Here is an 18,988-nt window from a genome sequence, read left to right as displayed (position 1 = left end):
AATGGCCTATATTTTTTCTGCCATTATCACTCCAGGAGATACAGGATGGTGAGTTTTAAATTCAAACAAATGAAAAGGAACAGAATGGTATGGTGCTAGCTTTTCCCTTCCCAAGACCTGGGTTTGATTTCTGGCTCCATCACTTACTAATTGTGTGAACTTAATCAGTTACCTAAACTCTTTTAATCTTATTTTCTTCACCTCCTTTAAAGGGCATAATATCTACTACACAGTGAAGCTAGGATTGTAACAGGCAACGTGTCAAGTTCTTCACTCAGTAATGTTGATTCCTCCTTTCTCCTTCTTTCTAAAGTCTCAGATGATGACACAATTTAATATAGGAATTAGACTGCAAAATGAATATACACTTTTGTTCTCAGATACTACCTGACGGTTCTCAGTTAAAATTTCAGACTGATGGTTTTCAATAATGGGGAGTATGTTAGAAATATACTTTAGCCTTGAATATACTTTGAATATAGAGTATGCTTTATATTCCAACATTAACATCATTAGATATACTGCATGAAATAAAGAATAAAATATAGCAATAGTAAAGTGTTGGTATTATATGGATGCTAAAAAAAAAAAAGAAAATGCACTATATACATTCTGAGCATGATAAAGAAATAGCTTTTCTTCTATCACTGCTCCTCAGGTCACTTTTGAAACTAAACATTTTATCCCCCCCTTTCCAGCATTACTAATTTAAATTAACTGTTTTAGCCACAATGTAAAAATTAAACTTCCTAATAAAGTCTATTTGATATATTCTACCTGTTCTTATCATTGTCTTTTAAATCAAAGGATAAAGCTAAACTTTTGATTTCTGTTTCCTAAATTTACTTGACTGCTCCTTCTTATTAGGGCAAAGCATTACCTATAGACACTGAGCTGGAAATGAGACCCCAACATGACAACTAGGATAGGGTGTTCTTCTCACTTCCTGCCTCTTGTTAGCTGTGACTTTTTAAATGGCAGGATTGTGCTGGGCCAGGTCAAGCATAGCACATTTTTCTTGGCAACTTAAACATCCAACCTGGACTACAACAGCTTACCGTGAACTTGGTAAGGACAGAAACGTACCACATTTTATTGTGACAATCACTTCATAGGAAATACAATGACAGATTTAGAGGTCTGCTTTTTAGGATTCTTGGAATCATGGAATTAAATAAATCTTTTTGGTACAAGTTATAGTATGAGTATTCAAACAGCATGCCCAAAACTAAGAACTGAACTAAATAATATGCTATTATAATAAATAGATGGTTGATTAATATCTCAAGCAAGCAGATATTACCCATTTCTTCAAGAGTGGCCATAAACACGATTGGCACATGAAAAGATTAATTATTAGAGAAATGCAAATGAAAACTACAAGGAGATGCCACCTCACACTGGTCAGAACTGGCTGTCATTAAAAAGTCTTCTCTGGTGGCTCAGACAGTAAAGAACCTGCCTGCAATGCAGGAGACCAGGGTTTGATCCCTGGATCAGGACGATCCCTTGGGGAAGGAAATGGCAACCCACTCCAGTATTCTTGCCTGGAAATCCCATGGACAGAGGGGCCTGGTGGGCTACAGTCCATAACGTTGCAGAGTTGGACACGACTGAGTGACTAACACAAACAAAAAGTCTACAAATAAATGCTGGAGAGAGTGCAGAGAAAAAGGAATCGTCATATACTATTGGTGGGAGAGTAAGCTGGTGCAGCCACTATGGAAAACAGTGTGGAAGTTCCTCAGAAAACTAAAAATAGTATTACCATATGATCCCGCAATCCCACTTCTGGGTGTATATCCAAAAAAGAAAAAAAAAACAACAACTATAATTCAAAAAGATACACACACCTCTATGTTCACAGCAGCACCACATACAACAGCCAAGACATGGAGACATTCTAAATGTCCACTGACAGACAGATGGATAAAGAAGATGTTACATACACACAGTGGAATACCACTCAGCCAGAAAAAGTGAAATAATGCCATGTGCAGCAACGTGGATGGAACTGGAGATTATCATGATAAAGTGAAGGAAGCTAGAAAGAGAAAGGCAAACACCGTGCGACATCACTTATACGTGGAATCTAAAACACGGCACAAATGAAGCTATCCAGGAAACGGAGAGAGGCTCAGACGCACAGGACAGACTTGTGGTTATTATGGGAGAGGGGTTTGCAGGAGGGGTGGGCTGGGAGTGTGCAGACTGTAGATGCAAACTCTTACATTCAGAATGGATAAATAACAAGGGAACTAGGTTCAATATCCTAGGATAAACCACAATGGAAAGGAATATATGTGTATAACTGAGTCACTTTTCTGTATAGCAGAAATTAACACAACACTGTAAGTTAATTATACTGTAATAAAATTTTTTAAAAAGAGTGGTCATAAATAATGACCAGGTCCACTAACTGCAATAACTTTTAAGATCACATATTTATTATCTTGAATCTCTTTCTGATTTTATGCTTTCCAGCACCATTAAAATGAAAATGCTTTCTCCTATGGGAAAAAATCTTTAGTGCTCCTGAAGGACGGCTGAAAACTAGTAGAGAGAATTCACAATAAAAAGGCATGTTTTTAAACAGTCAGTTAGATGTCATGTTTCCTGTATATTATGTGGCAAATATAAGTACCCTCAATCCATCTAAGATGGGAATCTCACTGTTTTCTAAGTAGTAATCATGGGCTGTTTATCACTACACCATAAATTCACAGAGACTGTTTTCTGGGCACCTATGAAATCAGGATGGGCTGGCACTGTGTCTGGCACATAAGTGTTCTATCTGAACAGAACCGCTGGAATCAATTAACCAAGTTCATCTTTGTAGGAAACTTGTGAAGTAAGTAAGTACTGCTGTTTTCATTCTATAGTTAAGGACACTGGAGCTCAGAGATGCTGACTTGCTGACGTCACTCAGCTCGGTATGGAGCCCAAGCTCTGCCTGACTGTACCGCTCACGTGACCCCTGCAATGGGATCCTGTGACCTCCACGGTTTCTATCGCTCCATCAAGGAATACACGATCTGCCACTTCTTTAAAAAGAGAGCAGAACATCAAAGAATTCAAGGGGAGAGGCTCTACGAAAACTTTAAGCATATTTATATTCACCAAAACAGAGAAATCTATTTTTTAACAAGTTCAACACTAAACATGAGAACGCAGTCTCATAGGAAAGGGAGAACTTCAACCTAGTGCCTGCTGCTCAGCACTCAGACAGGACTCATACTCTTTAGATACATTTCAAGTCACAGGAAATAGCTTTCTATGATAATTTAGGTCAATGCATACAATGAAAAGAACTCATGGGGTGCTCGGTAATAAAAAGTAATTATCAAATAGAAGAAGCTATGCTAATACATCTGAACCTCAAGCCAAATGAAATACAACTTGAGATCGAAGGAACTTGCGTCAAATTTAGCTGTGAAAAGGAAGTCATGTGCAATAACAGACGCGTGTGCTTGGAGGGGTCGTTTATGTAACCCTCACTTGTGTAACATCTCGGAAGAACAGAGGCCTGGGAGGGCAGCTGCTCAGTGTGGGGCTTCCCTGCTTCTTATTTTCCTGCTGCAGCGTTCTCAAGAGGGAAGGGTCACCTCCATTTCCCTATTGCTGCCCCAAATTTGGAATTCTCATTTTGTCCCCGCCTCTATCTTGAAGGCAATACTGCTCCACTTTGAAGGATTACAAGTGCTCAGAGATACTTCAACCCAAATATCTGGAACTTTGGTGATACATGATTTTACTCACGTTAGTCTCAATATTCACATTATTTGAGTTATTAAAGTATGCATAACAAAGCATATCATTTGCCTATTAAAATCAAGAAGATTTCAATTTCCTTGGGTTTCTTTTTCACATACTCTGGAGAAGTCAATGCAAGATTCTATTATAATTCTATAAATTTTGTAGGACTGCCAAACAAGAAATACAAAGTGAAACCTCTTTTGTTCTTACTCCCACTTTAAACACGGTACTCACAGAAGTCGATGGAAATCCTGAAAGATCGTGTGAATGATCTGTATAGGCCATCTCCCAGTTCTCCCAGTCTGAGCGCCAGCCTCTCTCTGGGGACCCAGGTCCATTCTTCCCCATCAGCTGAGTCGCCACCACTGTGACTCCCTCAGCCTTGGGCTCAACAATGGAGCCGCCTCTCCTTGTCCCTTCCTCCCCTACATTATTTATTACTATGTGCTGAACAATTATTTACTAATTTAAATGTCCCAGCATCTTATAATTATTCCCATTTTAAAGCTTGAGAAACCGAGGCACAGAAAGACCTCAGGTAACTTTTTTAAGGTGCACAGTAGGAAATGGCAGAATCTGGGATGTGCTCCAGAGACCACCATGCTGGGCTGCCTCTCCAGACCAGGGCTGAGTTCAGCCAGGGCCCACCTGGGAGTGCTCCTTATGCTCGCCCTTCCTGCCTACTTCCACTGGCATCACGTTAGTTTGGTCTTCAGTATTTCTCATCAACTATAATCATCTAACAGCGTGCTCCAAATTTCTTCTCTCCCCTATCCAGTCTGTCCTTCACAATGTTAGCAGATTGCTTAGCTTAAAGTGCAATATAACTTTATCACTTTTTTTGCTTAATAGTCTTTAGCAGTTCCTCATTTCTTCCTGAATTATTAGTAAACTGAAGCTGAAGCACCAAATACTTTGGCCACCTGATGAGAAGAGCCGACTCATTAGAAAAGACCCTGATGCTGGGAAAGATTGAGGGCAGGAGGAGAAGGGGACGACAGAGGATGAGATGGTTGGATGGTATCACCGACTCAATGGATGTGAGTTTGAGCAAGCTCTGGGAGTTGGTGAAGGACAAGGAAGCCTGGAGTGCTGCAGTCCACGGGGTCGCAAAGAGCTGGACACGACTGAGTGACTGAACAACAACTCTGTCCTGTACCTTGGCATTCAATCCTTTCACAGCATGGCTTCAACTTAACCACTCCGACTCTTTCATTTCCCTATTCTTCAATTCAAGTGAATTAATCGGGACAAGTCTACACGGGCCCACTCGAGTACTTCTGCTCACACTGCTTCTGTCTACGTGTAATGCCTCTAGCTACTGCCTCTCCTGAACAGCTGTGAGGTTCTATCTTAAATGCCGTCTCTCCCACAAAGCCTTGCCCGATCAGATGTATCTCTCTCTCCTTTGCCCTTTTTCTAAAAAACGTTCTCTCTATCACACATCTACACAAGTTCAAAATGATGACATTCATAGCATCTTCTAAATTTTGCCTTTGCATTATTTTTGAAGGATTGCTAGTCATGATGTTGTCTTATTTTGCTTCTATAATGTAATGACTCTGAGGGCACGTTTATACGTCCTGAGGGTACGTTTTATACATCTTCCCTGTAGTGCCTAATAAGTGAAGCTTTCACAGTAAATCTGCAATAAAAATTATTAAGTGAAATTGAATGTACAGACTCGTTACATTAATTCTCAACATAAATGAATGGTTTTAAAAAAGAGAGAGAAGCCTCTTAAAGAAAAAAAAAACTGTCTGAAATAAAATTAAACCCTTACAAATAGGAAGATGGTAAAATGTTTGAGAACCTAGTAAATGACAGACAGAAACTTTACAGAGAAACAAGGTGGAGAGGATGAAATCCTAGCCCTTTGTACTACACCTCGGAAAACGTGTCAAACGTCTGAACAGGCATTCGCACCGATAAGACTATTGGCTAATAGGCTGTTACCTTGGCAACTGTTTGTTCCGCGATGGTGCTCGGCCGACGCTGGCGGGCATCAAGTCTCTGCTCCACAGGAAAACTGCTCCTGTGTGATTTCAGGCGCTCCACCAACAAGTAATAAATGGCAGCAAAGTGGTTATAGCTCTTGTTCTGCAAAGCCTGCAAGAGAAAACCAGTGCCAAAGGCAGAGAACCATAAAAACCAATTCAGTGATTTACACCTTTCTAAAAAAGGAGGGGAAAACACAACATTATAAATCAACTAATCTTCAATAAAATAAAAAACATAAGGGAATATATGTATACCTATGGCTGATTCATGTTGAGGTTTGATAGAAAACAACAAAATTCTGTAAAGCAATTATCCTTCAATAAAAAAATAAACTAATTAAAAAACAGAATGCAAGGAGTCTGGCTAAAATAAGTAAATAAATAAATAAATAAGGGAGGGAAGATATCATGTGTTCTTAAAAAAAAAAAAGAGTAACAAGCAAAGTATGACTCAAAATGAAAGATATTCCAGAATTCAGAATAGAAGACAGATAACTTCATTAATTGTATAAAGGGTGATACCTCTGAATGACTTGACTGGTCCTTTTACATTAATTGGATCCATTTATTTTTCTGCACTCAGAGAAAACGCCATCACTGTCTCATGCAGACATTCCCCAGTGCTGTCACTGTGGTCCCATCTCATGGCTGTAACCAGGCTCTAAGGTTGGTTAGCAACCTGAGCCCACAGGCTCTAATTCCACAGCCTCGACACAAGCCCAAGCATTGCTAACCCTGAAGTCAATGATTAAAGTCTTTGGGGAAATTTCTGGTGATTATTTTGGGCTGGAGAATGACATTTGGACACTAGGTTGAGAGACGCTGTGTCTCCATTCTTAGGTAATTTTTTCCTCTTGTTTTTGCAGTCCCACCCTCGTGAAACCTTGAAAATAAAAGTTGCTTCCCAATTTTTCACATCCCTGGCTGGCCAGCTCTCCAACGATGCTAATGGAAAAGAAAAACAGAGGCTCCTTTGGCTTCTAGTTCCCCGTGACAGGCTGCATAGGTGCTGTGCAGGGCAGCTCGCATGCAGAGCACGGGCAGCAAACATCACAGGCCAAGGGAATCGCGCTCACAGCTGCCGTCATGGGCAAGGACACACAGGCCTCGCTGAGCACGTGATGCGCAAAAGCAGCGCAGTGTGGTTTCACTTATGGCTACAGCGAAGGAAAGGCGGCACAGGCCACAGGACTCTGTCTTCACCGGGGCGCGTTTCAAATTCTTGTTAGGCTTCATTCTTAAAAACACGGTTTTTGACTGCTGTGGAGGTATTAAAAATATGTATATCCTATGAATATGCTAACTATTAAAGGACAGAAATAAAGCTGATGAGCAATTTCCCAGGTTCATGACCTTCTCAGATCTATGACCCATAAAACTTCCAAATCAGGAATCCACCTGTTGTTGCCTTCTGAGTTTCTTCAGCTCACAACTAAATCCCACTGGTTTTCCTAAACCTGATGTCTTCCCTTTTTCCTTCATGTTCAGCTCTTGCCTTGTTCTGTATCTGCACACTTATGTCCCATATAAACTAGCTTATTACCTATAAGAGTTTATGTTTCATCTTAGAAGAAACTTTCTACTTTTTATTTGTCAAGTTTCCATCACTGTCTTTCCTCAAACATACATAACGCTTCCTTTTGAATTTTTTGGCCGATGGGTAAAGGCAAGAATTTATATATCGATTAAAAGCAAACAGAAATAGAGTGTGATGAAATCTCCAGGGAACACTGAACTGCACGCCGAGGTGCTGGCTTGGCCAGAAGACCAGGATGACAAGTATGAGAATGAAATTTTAAGTTACTAAGTATTGATACAACCAAGTCCTGAAATGTCTTTAGTCATATCTCCAGTCCCTTTACCTCAACGGTTTTCTGTTGATCTATTCCAAGGCCGTGCATTAATCGCAGAACCTGCTCATTAAACTCCCCGATGGACGGCTCATTTTCTTGCCCTTGTGGGTAGAGAACAGGCCTCTGAACGGGAACTTCCACGAGCATCCACTTATGCTCCTTGATTTGTGCTATGGTCAGTCGTTTGGCCGGGTCCAGGACCAACATCCTTCGAATAAGGTGCTCACAATCTACAGAAAACACAGTGTTACAGAAGTCATGCGATTCTCCTTGCACTTCGGTGTATTTACCTGACTTGTGACTTTGTACAGTGGTGATAATCTTTGTATCCTCCACAGTGCCCACTGGAAAGCAAAAGGTCAAATGAGTAAATAAAACCTGAAGGCTATTTGTATTCGTCAAGTTCACACCATGAGTGCTGACACGTTAAATTACCCATCTCCGTGAATGAATACTTAAGAAAAACAGGAGGGTGTAGGTGTATTCAAATCTGTACTAAACAAACCCTTCTACTGAATTACTCAATTGAAAATATCTAGACACAGACTTAGATTTCCACTAAAGAAAGAGAGGGAAAAAAAAGTCTTTTTCCTAGAACAAGCAAATAGTAATGGATCCTTCTGGTCACTTCTGAGGCTGATATACTAAGGTTGTGTGAGGCAAGAGCCCTCCAAGGAACTGTTGTTATTCTCCGTATCAGTGCAGCTGAGATAAATGTAGGTGAAATAGCAGTTACTTCTGATGACACTAAGTCAACTGCACTGCTGCAATTCTGGGCACTTACTTATCCTCTGAGCTGGTATCACCCTCTTTACTACCCCGCATAAGCTCACCATGCTAAGAGCTCTACACAGATGAATTTAATTAATACCTCAACACCCCTATTAGGAACTATTGTTATTTCCATTTTATAGAGTGAGGAAACTGAAGCACAGAAATATAACTTGCCAAGGTCAGACCGCCAGTAAGTGGTGGACTCAGGAATAAACCAGGTGGTCTGGCTCCAAAATCCACTTTCTTAAGTACTAGAACATTACTTCTGTTACTAGGAACTGGTAAGTTAAGGATGATAAACAAAATCTAAACTGAGTAAACTTAACTGCTGCCTATGCAGCAACTCAATACAACACTGGAAGGGCCTATAGCACTTCATCTTAATTCAGTTGTTTTGCTAGTTGGTTTTAAGTTTAAATAAAAAGCTTAATTTTGTAACCTCCCACCAGAAGATATGGGAAAATCCATTTCATACTTAGAGTGACATGGTTGTAAATCTGTATCTACAAAGTGCTTCTCAAAGGCTAAAATAAATACCTAGGACACTCACAGACGAGGGCAAATGGGAAGATTTACTGTTCTTGATCTGGGACACTTTCTGTTCCAGTTACAAGTAGGAAGGCTGGAATTGCTCTCACCTACATGGAGGGGGTTGCTTATTTGTATGGCTTTTAAAGTGACTCGGTCACTTTATTTGGCACCCAAACTCTTAGAAAAAGAGAAGCCTTTCTTTAGGCATTCATTTGGAGAAAAAATTCTGTAAAGCACAGTTTTAAGATAAACAGGTTGTTACCTTCTGACATGAAATATGGAATCCGGAATCTTCCTTCTAAAACTCTCTGCCTCAAAATTGGAAGAGTTGGTCCATCAAAAGGTAGAGCTCCACAGACAAGGACGTAAAGAACCACTCCCATGCTCTGTGGAAGAAAATAAGGCTGTCATTTTTCTACTGAGAACTTTGAACGCACTTTGTTTTCCTAAAATATCCTCAAGCTCTTAAAATTATATGGACTGAAAATTCCTGTTTGAATTTACTACTGTCTCAGAAAAAAAAAAAGCTGAAATGCTGACTACTGCAATAAAGCATCCTATAATAAATACCAAAAGAACTAAACTTAATCATTTTAATTACTAAACTTTAAATCACTGCTGATATTAGGATGATAACATCTTCCCCTAGAAATTCTTTCCTAGAATCTCTACTCTGACTAATTACAGGCCAGTGGACAGGAAAAGCATGAACTACTATCTATGTGTTAGGTACCAAGAGCTTCAAAATGGGCCAGAGTACCCAGTATTATCATGATAGATGCATTTAACACAGCAAAGCAAAGAAATACCCAAATATCCAGCTGTGGTCCTTCATACTGCTGCCCTTCAAAGACTTCTGGGGCTGCATAAGGGGGGCTGCCACACCACGTTGCCAGCAGTTCACCACTTTTAAAGAAATTTCCAAAACCGAAATCTAGTGGGATGGAAATAAACGTTACTTTCATCTATGCTCTCAAACTATACTGAATTTCTCATACTAATTTTATAATATGCTGTATCGACAATACCACTAATTCATTCTGAGCATGGGGTGGCATGTAACTTGTGATGTTTCCTTAGCATTTAGCACAATGAATAGCAAATATTAAGCATTCAATAAATATTTCTTGAATGAATGTGTTAATGAATTAAGTTTTCTTCTCAAAGAGAATGAGTGAGAGGCTGGAAAAAAAGACTTCAAATCATTTATTTTTAAGGCTGAAAAGAAAAATTCCACTGATAAGGACAACCAGCTTGAATTTGATAATTTTAGAATTTCAATGACTCCATGATTAAGAGCTCTTGAGCTTATACGGTCTCGAAAGAAAGAAACAAATGAGTAAAACTCTAAGATATTTACCTAAACACAACCAAGGGACTGGCTGCTCTCACAGCCATTACTCCAAGGTAGCAAGAGAACCTTTTAAGGCAACTGAGGACAGTGTTTCCTAAGTAACAACTCTGAAGTGTTGGCTCCCACATCCTGAATAGACAGATACTCATCTGAATAGCTCATTAACATGTGATGGCTCTGCGGCTCGACCACAGGCCACTTATCATCATTATCACTTATTTACTCATTTATGTAATGTGGTAGCATTATACTTCTCAACAGTTAAGGGCGAAGCTTCCCCTTATGATATCAGTCATACCGAATCTGCAGCTTTGATATATAGCATGCACTCTGGAAGCACTGTACTCAGAGGCCTTGAATATACGTGAAAGTTGCCACGGGAGACAAACGCAGTGAGCACTCTGGTGTAGATGCAAGCGTGTGCCCTTGTGCTAAGCCCTCACACAGCCTCATGTTCTCAGCAGAGGAGCAAACTCCTGTTATTTTGTAAGTTACAGCCATACTGTCTTTATGCTGCAACAGACTCCTGACTGAGGGACATGCCTCAGTGATGAGAACAGGCTCTCCTCTGGCCAGCGTCTGCGCTGCATGGAGGGTGAGCTTTCAGAGGTGCCTCCAGGGGGCTGGAGCAAGTCTCCTGCACCAGACTGACTGTGGAACACAGGCTCGGTCTTCCTGAGCCTCCAGCTCCACAGCTGTAACACAGAAACATGTGTAGCCAGCAGGTTGCCGTGCAGATCCAGCAAGTTAACAGAAACTCACGCTCTACTCACACCTTGAGACTATGGCACACGTCTCTACTTATTTTTACTTTGGGCTGGGCTGGATCTCTGATGCTGTGCTTGGGCTTTCTCTAGTTGCGGGGAAGGGGTCTACTCTCTAGTTGCGGTGCGTGGGTTTCTCACTGCGGTGACTTTTCTCTTACTGCAGAGCACAGGCTCCTGGGCGTGCAGGCTTCAGTAGCTGTCTAGTAGTTAAAGTTATTTAACTTCCCTGAACCTTCCTTTCTGTACCTATAAGTGTGGGGATAATTTGCCTACCCAGATAGGATGATATGAGGAGTAAATGAGATTAAGAATGCAAGATTCTTGATTCCTGGAGCACAGGAGATGTGAAGTGTCAGCTCCCTTCTCCGTAAGTGAAGCCATCATTACCAATGACTGCCCTTCACAGAAATGGGTCCTGAGAAAGTACACTGGAAGGGTAAACAAGGTGTGGAGAGGGACTTTCCTGGTGGTCCAATGGCTAAGACTCCAGGGTCCCAGTGCATGGGGCCTGGGTTCAATCCCTGGTCGGAGAACTGGATTCTGCATGATACAACTGAAAGACTCCGTGTGCTGCAGTGAAGACAGAAGATTCCACATGCCTCAACTGAGACTTGGCACAATCAAATAAATAAGGAAACAAGTAAATACTAGAAAGAAAAAGACCCATGGAGAAGCTTAAGAGTTCAGAAGAGAAAAGATGGTACACATAGGGAGAGGGATGCTGTGCCTAAACCTGGAGGAGCAGCGGTGTGGCCCGTCCTTGGTGTCCAGAAACGCAAGGCAATGAGAATGCCGCCCTCCGTCATGTGCCTGCAGTTCAGTCCTACACTTTGCTTCCCAAACTGACTCTCAGCCCCACTCTAAACCTAACAATTTACACCCCATCACAATCCGTGTGTTCATATTGACAGGTGTTTCTCACTTTCTAAAACACTACACTCAAACCAGCCAAAGACAAGATGGTCAAATAATATCTAAAGAGGAATATGTTAATTTCAGCCACATGGAGAAGCACAAGAAGCTCTGGGATGTGTGTTTGGAGATCCTGAAATAGGTCCAATAATTGCTGTCCTTTAAACCATAATCACAGGATGAGTTTCAGCACAAGTAAGTTGAGGTTACTCTCCAAATAGCACTGTAACATTTTAATGTCTCAAAAAGCCATTCTCAATCCCTTCAATCTGAAACCCTTCCCCCTCCATCCCACCCCGACTCCTGTAAAGAGGGACTTGGCTGGGACTCCACTCCTCTCAGCACCCTCACTGGACACTTCATTAGCAGGAAGACAGAAAAACTAGGAGAGCACCACGGCGCCTATGGTGGCCTAGACTCAACCTCGGCTGTACCCATCTGGGACAAAGAAAGCCGCCTGCTACCTTAGAAGAAGAGGGGTACTACCCACATGTTACCCCTATTTCCTGTAGGTAGCTGAAGAAAATAGGAACTTGAGCCTGCAGGAACATTCAAAGAAGCACTGCAACACTATCAGGCGCATTAGAATTATTATAATAGCATTTAGGTAGATGTTGTCTATAACCCTGTCAAAGGATTAAATATTTTATTTGTAATCATGCAATCTATGGGTTAAGGAAGGCTTTGGAGTCAGGCAAATCTTGGGTTTTCCGCTTAGCTGTGTGATCTTGGGCAAATTACTTGGTTTCTCAGAGTCTTGGCTTCCTCACTTGCAAAATAGAGACAATGTCTACGCTCCACAAAGTGACTATGAGCAATATATAATGAGTATATGTAGGTATGTACACTTAAAGTAGATAATATATAATGCTTTGGGTATGCTATCAAAACACAGCAGGTGCTCAATAAACAGTAGCTGCTGAGTAAGCTACTCAATACGAGGGAAGAACAGCAATTCTTTCTGTTTTACTTATCTGTCTTCCTTATCAGACTAGACTCCTTGAGAGTGCAGAAGGGGGACTATAACCCCAGACTCAGCACATTGACAGCCGTTCAGTGAAGGATTGCTGAATGAATATGTTGTCATCATCTCTTTTAAAAGTGCCAGAAGCTGATCTAAGCTTTCCTAAGATGATTTCTTCTTAATAACCCCATGAGGTATCCTTATTCTAGGGTAGGATGTTAAGGACCTTGCTAGAAATTATACTAAGCTGCAGACTTGCAAGAGGAACCAAATCTGACTACAGAGCATTCACTGTTAACCACCTTTATGTCCTTCTCTGGCCCAGTGATATGTAGCTATTTTTTGAACAAGTTAATAATTATCAGGTTTAAGAAGTGGCAATGGGAAGACACTTAAAAGTCTTTTTATTTCTTACTGGAATCTGGACAACTTGCTTTGTTCAGTCTGCAGCTTTCTGCTTAAAGGCAGATAGTGAAATAAGGGGTGAGCAAGAGGGATGAAATATGGAAACAGCAGAGTTATGCAGGATTTTTTATCGTTATTTATTCATATGGAATGGGTTAATGTTTCAGCACATCAAATTCTTTCCTTCATCAAACATCTGAGTGCATACATGTGTCAACCATTCTACAAACAAAGAAAGATAGTCTCCCAACAAGAGTGAAAAATCAAAGACCCCACATTATTACCTGACTTTTGAAAAGCATCAACAGTAATGTGGGCATTCCTCTCTAAACCAGACCCAGACCCAACCCTTGTCCTGCTGGAAAGGAAACCTCCTTTTAGTTTAAAGTGTTCTCTGAGGCTCCGATCTGCAAGTGAATACCTCAAAGATGGCTGCTATTTCCTCAGACACTTTTTTTGACTCTTGTTTCTCTGTCATAGAATGTATGCCATGTTATGATGGATTCATTTTGATATTATTTAACTTTTAATTCTGAAATAAATTTAGATTTAGTGAAGAGTGGCCACAATAAAGTAAGAAGAACTCCCTCTGTCCTTCACGCAACTCCCTCCTCTAGTATTAACATTTCATATGACTATAAATAATCAAAACCAAGGAGAACACCGATGCAACACTGTTAGTTAAAACATGGACTTCACTAAGATTTCTCCAGTGGTTTCACTAATGTCCCTTCTCAATGCAGGATTCCACATTGCACTTAGTTGTCATGACTTCTTGCTGTTTAGTTGCTAAGTCGTGTCTGACTCTGCCCATGGACTGGAGCCCACCAGGCTTGGTCTTCTCTAATTTGCAACATCTCCTCAGACTTTCCTTGTCTGTCTTGACTGTGACCAGGGCAGGTCACATATTTTGTGGACTGTCTCTCAGTCTGGGTTTGCCAGGTGTTTTCTCACAATTAGATTAAGATGATTACTTTTGGAGAAGAACATCACAGAAGTGATGTATTCTTCTCAGGGCCTCATATCAGGGGGAGTGGGTATTACGCCTTAATTACAGGTGGTGTTAATCTTGATCTCTTGATTAAGGTGGTATCTGCTGGGTTACTCCATTATAAAATTACTTTTCCCTTTGAAATTAATAACTAATTTAGAGAAGATACACTGGCACTATATATACCTTTTCTCCTTAAACTTTCACCTATCAGTTTAGCACTCACTGGCAGATCTTGACTGTAGCAATGATCACTGTGGTGGTCTAATGGGAAGCTTTTGTTTCCTATTCTTTCTACAGTATTAATTACAACTTTTCAAGAGTTGTCCCTTCTTCCCCTTTATTTATTGGTTAGATAATTTATTTTTTCCAACACTGTCATATTATGTTCATCATAAGTATTTATTTAATTCTTTGGATTATAATTCAATACTGAAAGAAGAAAGTGAAAGTTTAATAGCTCAGTCATGTTCAACTCTTTGCAACCTCATGGACTGTAGCCTGCCAGGCTCCTCTGTCCATGAAATTCTCCAGGCAAGAATACTGGAGTGGATTACCATTCTCTTCTCCAGGGGATCTTCCCAATCCAGGGATCGAAACTGGGTCTCCCACATGGCAGGCAGATTCTTTACCATCTGAGACACCTTCTGATGCTTAAATAGTTCCAGCTTTGGTCACTAGGAGATAATTCAGGTTGGCTCCTGTATCCTTTCAACATGCCCCCATCTTTTAAAAATTTCTTTTTATTTTAAATATTTCCTTATCTTTTGGTACCAGAAGATGTAGCAGGCTCATCTTGTACTTTCCTGTTCCATCCCGGGAATCAACCACTTTTCCAAGGAGCCCTGGTTTCTTTTACAGAGAAATGGTATTCAAGAACCAAGACTAAGGCCTCAATGTACTCACTGCAGCTGGGCTGTCATCAAACAGAAGAAACATACGTATGAATGCTTATCGGTGTACACACACCCACACCCTATATTTATGTTGATTCCTTTTGATATGGATATGTATTAAGAAGAAATGTTAACCTATGAGTTCACATTGATACTTCTTACTCCAAATCAGGGTTCAGACTAGCATTATTTTGATATTATTTTTATTCATACTTGATTGACTAAACAACTCGACAGAATTTTGAAGGTATAAAGTGTTTTTCCTCGAGGTAATCTGTTATTTGTGTGGGAGTAATTGCTTGAACTCTCACTCATAACATACCTTGAACTTGTCAGATCAATCAAGATTTTCAACATTTCCTGAGCATAGCAGGGAAAAGACAAATCTTTCTCAAAGAACTCTTAGCTTCAAAATTTTAAGATGTGAAAGCACACGTTTTTGAAGCAAAATGACAACTAGTCTTTCAACATGGCATATGAGTTATAATCAAATCCAAAAATCATTTACATCTTGCCTACTTTGGATTAGGCATTACATACTTGGTATTTTTGTATATATTATCTCAATCATGAATGTCCTTACCTTACAAAGGGGGAAACTGAAGCTGAAAGTGGTTAATTGAGTTGCCCAAACTATCTACAAGTGGCTTAACCAGTATTCAAATACAGGTCCTTTGAACTCCAAGCCAGGTGGGGTTTTTTGTTTTTTATTTTTAACTGTATCACCATCACTCTTCAGAGAAGTTTAACACAACTTAAAAATGGATGTAAGGCTATTATAAAACCTGGGGAAAATTCTTTACATTGTACAGAGACAAGAGATTTTCTAATTTATCCTTCTGCTAGCAGAACTTGACAAGTGAGGGCTTTCTCGTCTCTACAATATTGAATGCTTTGTTAAAAGCATCCTTAACAAGTGAATGGGAATAATTAGGATGTTTACAAAGCAAATCTCAAATATACACCTACATTCATTTTAGAAATCCATATTTATTTTAAGAATGCATGACATGTTAAAATAGACACATCTTGTCCTTTTCATATGAAGATGAGTAATGGCATCTTATACTCTGAGGCATATACTCCAAGGTTTTACTGTGACGTTAGCTTTGGGATTTCCTGCTATATCCATATTTTCTCACTTGATTTTCATGTCACATAAATGTCAATAAAGAAAGCATTTGAGGAAGAGTTTCTAACTACAGAGCAGATTAATTACTGTTGACTAGTTCGCTCAGAAATCAACTTGGCCTCACAAGCTGAGTCCTCTAATTATTTATTATCTAACTAACCACTAACAGACCATGGATATATTTGAAAACAGTATTAGAACTGCTATTATTGTTTTCTGCTTTATATTTTTAAAGTGATTGATTGACCCAAATCTTCCTGATAAGAAAAACCAACTATTATTACTGTTATCACTAAGTTACATAAATTTTCACTGCCCAAACACCATTAGCAAAGGGCTAATGTTTTAGGAATAACAAGGCCTTACAAAGAGTAAGCAACCTGACATCTGGTCCCATCACTTCATGGCAAATAGATGAGGAAACAGTGGAAACAGTGGCAGACTTTATTTTTCTGGGCTCCAAAATCACTGCATATGGTGACTGCAGCCATGAAATTCAAAGACGCTTGCTCCTTGGAAGAAAGGTTATGACCAACCTAGGCAGCATATTAAAAAGCAGAGACGGTACTTTGCCAACAAAGGTCCGTCTACTCAAAGCTTTGGTTTTTCCAGTGGTCATGTATGGATGTGAGAGTTGGACTATCAAGAAAGCTGAGTGCTGAAGAACTGATGCTTTTGAATTGTGGTGTTGGGGAAGACTCTTGAGAGTCCCTTGGACTGCAAGGCGATCCAACCAGTCCATTCTAAAGGAAATCAGTCCTGAATATTCACTGGAAAGACTGATGCTGAAGCTGAAATTCCAATACTTTGGCCACCTGATGCGAAGAACTGACTCATTTGAAAAGACCCTGATGCTGGGAATGATTGAAGGTGGGAGGAGAAGGGGGTGACAGAAGATGAGATGGTTGGATGGCATCACCGACTCAATGGACATGAGTTTGAATAAGCTCCAGGAGCTGGTGATGGACAGGGAGGCCTGGCGTGCTGCAGTCCATGGAGTCGCAAAGAGTCAGACACGACTAAGTGACTGAACTGAACAAAGAGTAAATAAGCTGATCCTGATGATTACTGTCTGATGGGAACAAAGCACATTAGTGAATACTGTCAGAGTGAAACAGATCAAATATTAGCATGCATACAAATCACCTGGGGAACCGCTGAAATGTGGTTCTGATTCAGGGCCTGGGGTAGGGGAGTTCAAGAGTCTGTAGTCCTAACAGGCTCCAAAGTGATGCTCATGCTGGTCCCCTGACCACTCTTCCAGTAGTCAGGATATAAAGTATAAAACAGAGATCGTGAAAAAGATACAGAAGATGTTGAACAGCTTGTCACTGTTCATTGTTGTGAAACAATTACTAAACACTTTCAGGATTTAACATTTACATGACAAAGACTAATAGAAGTCCTTAGGTAAACTATTTCAAGTCAATTTTTTTTAAAAAGAAAAAAAGTAACCAAAACATTGAAAACCAGTCTTCAAGCTAAGAAAAAAGTAAATGATTTCCAGGAATCAACACAACCCAGGCAACTTTTAATCTCCAATAGTGTGTTATAATGTCTAATTTATAATTTTAAAAATCCTCCTACAGAGAAGCAGATGGCTTTAGTGTTAAATTTATCCTTGTTTCTAAAATTGCCAGTAGAATTCAGATATCCAGTCTTGCTGAAGAGTTACATGTCTTTTGCAGTTATTATAATAGGAGAGAAGAAGACAATTATGAGGAAATGAAAGCTGACAAATGAAAGGTAGTAGAGTGTGAAGCCAGACTGGACCCACTGCACAAACTGAATGCCAATCAGCCATCGCTGACGTCAATGTGTATTTTGTTGCCCACCGGCAAGAGAAGGCCAGCTGCACAGTTCACTTCCAAACATCAGTCACCCCCTCCCTACCTGACAGGAGGACACAAGAACAATCATCACAGCTGACATGAAACGTGATCCTGCTGACCGTGGTGAGGCGTCTATTCGTCCAGTGAGAGAGTTTAGTGAGCTGGGAAGTGAACTAAATGCTCTTCCTCTGCCCAAAATGGAGTGGGGAGGAGGAAGGAAATGAAGAGCGGAGAAATAAGACAAAAGGAAACAGAAGTCTTTGAGCCACCTTCCATGTTCCAGGCTTAATGCGTGGCCAGGGCTAAGCAGGCTTGAAGGATAAAGCCAAGGCCTCACTCTGTTTGCTGATGCAAAGCTCTCTGTACATTTTACATAATACTAGGGGCAGGAGGATAACAAATGGAAGATTTTTAATAAAGACTTTCTAACAAAACCTGTTTCAGCCTATCCCACCCTCTTTTGGTTCCAGGGCAGAAAACTAGAATTATATATACAGAAATCTGATCTCCAGTTCTTCCAGTAAGCAGGAAGATTGCTAGAAGCAATCAAGAGAGATGATGGGCTACTTATAGATTACAGGTCAGTTCAGAAAGGAAGTATTCCTCTTGGGCGAAAGACAAGAGACCTGTGATGCACAGGTTAGATTTATTAGGCTTATTACACACAACTAATTACACTGAAGGTCCCTCTTAGGAAAATATATTAATTTGCATCAAGCAGAAACAATTTAGAATATAAGTGATAAACCTTCCTTGTACCTCTGGATTTGTATTGATAAGACTTTAAGTCTTGGTAATTAAAAAGACATGGTGTGGGGGGG

General features: G+C 40.2%; 1 protein-coding gene across 3 annotated transcripts in view; it reads right to left on the bottom strand.

Moving 5' to 3' along the window:
* Positions 1–18,988, bottom strand: part of SIK2 (salt inducible kinase 2) — a 132,685-nt gene that overhangs the window by 18,092 nt on the left and 95,605 nt on the right. For all 3 annotated transcript variants that reach the window (XM_012095438.5, XM_012095440.5, XM_012095439.5), the window contains exons 5-8: positions 9,724–9,848; positions 9,177–9,300; positions 7,619–7,839; positions 5,713–5,865 (exon numbers count right to left, since the gene is read on the bottom strand). In XM_012095438.5, coding sequence (XP_011950828.2) covers positions 5,713–5,865; positions 7,619–7,839; positions 9,177–9,300; positions 9,724–9,848 — 623 coding nt within the window. The remainder of the gene's footprint in view (positions 1–5,712; positions 5,866–7,618; positions 7,840–9,176; positions 9,301–9,723; positions 9,849–18,988) is intronic.

Source organism: Ovis aries, chromosome 15 (genome assembly GCF_016772045.2).
Source record: "Ovis aries strain OAR_USU_Benz2616 breed Rambouillet chromosome 15, ARS-UI_Ramb_v3.0, whole genome shotgun sequence".
NCBI lineage: Eukaryota > Metazoa > Chordata > Mammalia > Artiodactyla > Bovidae > Ovis > Ovis aries.
Note: the sequence above shows the minus strand (reverse complement) of the source record. Positions and strands in the feature narration are given on the sequence as shown.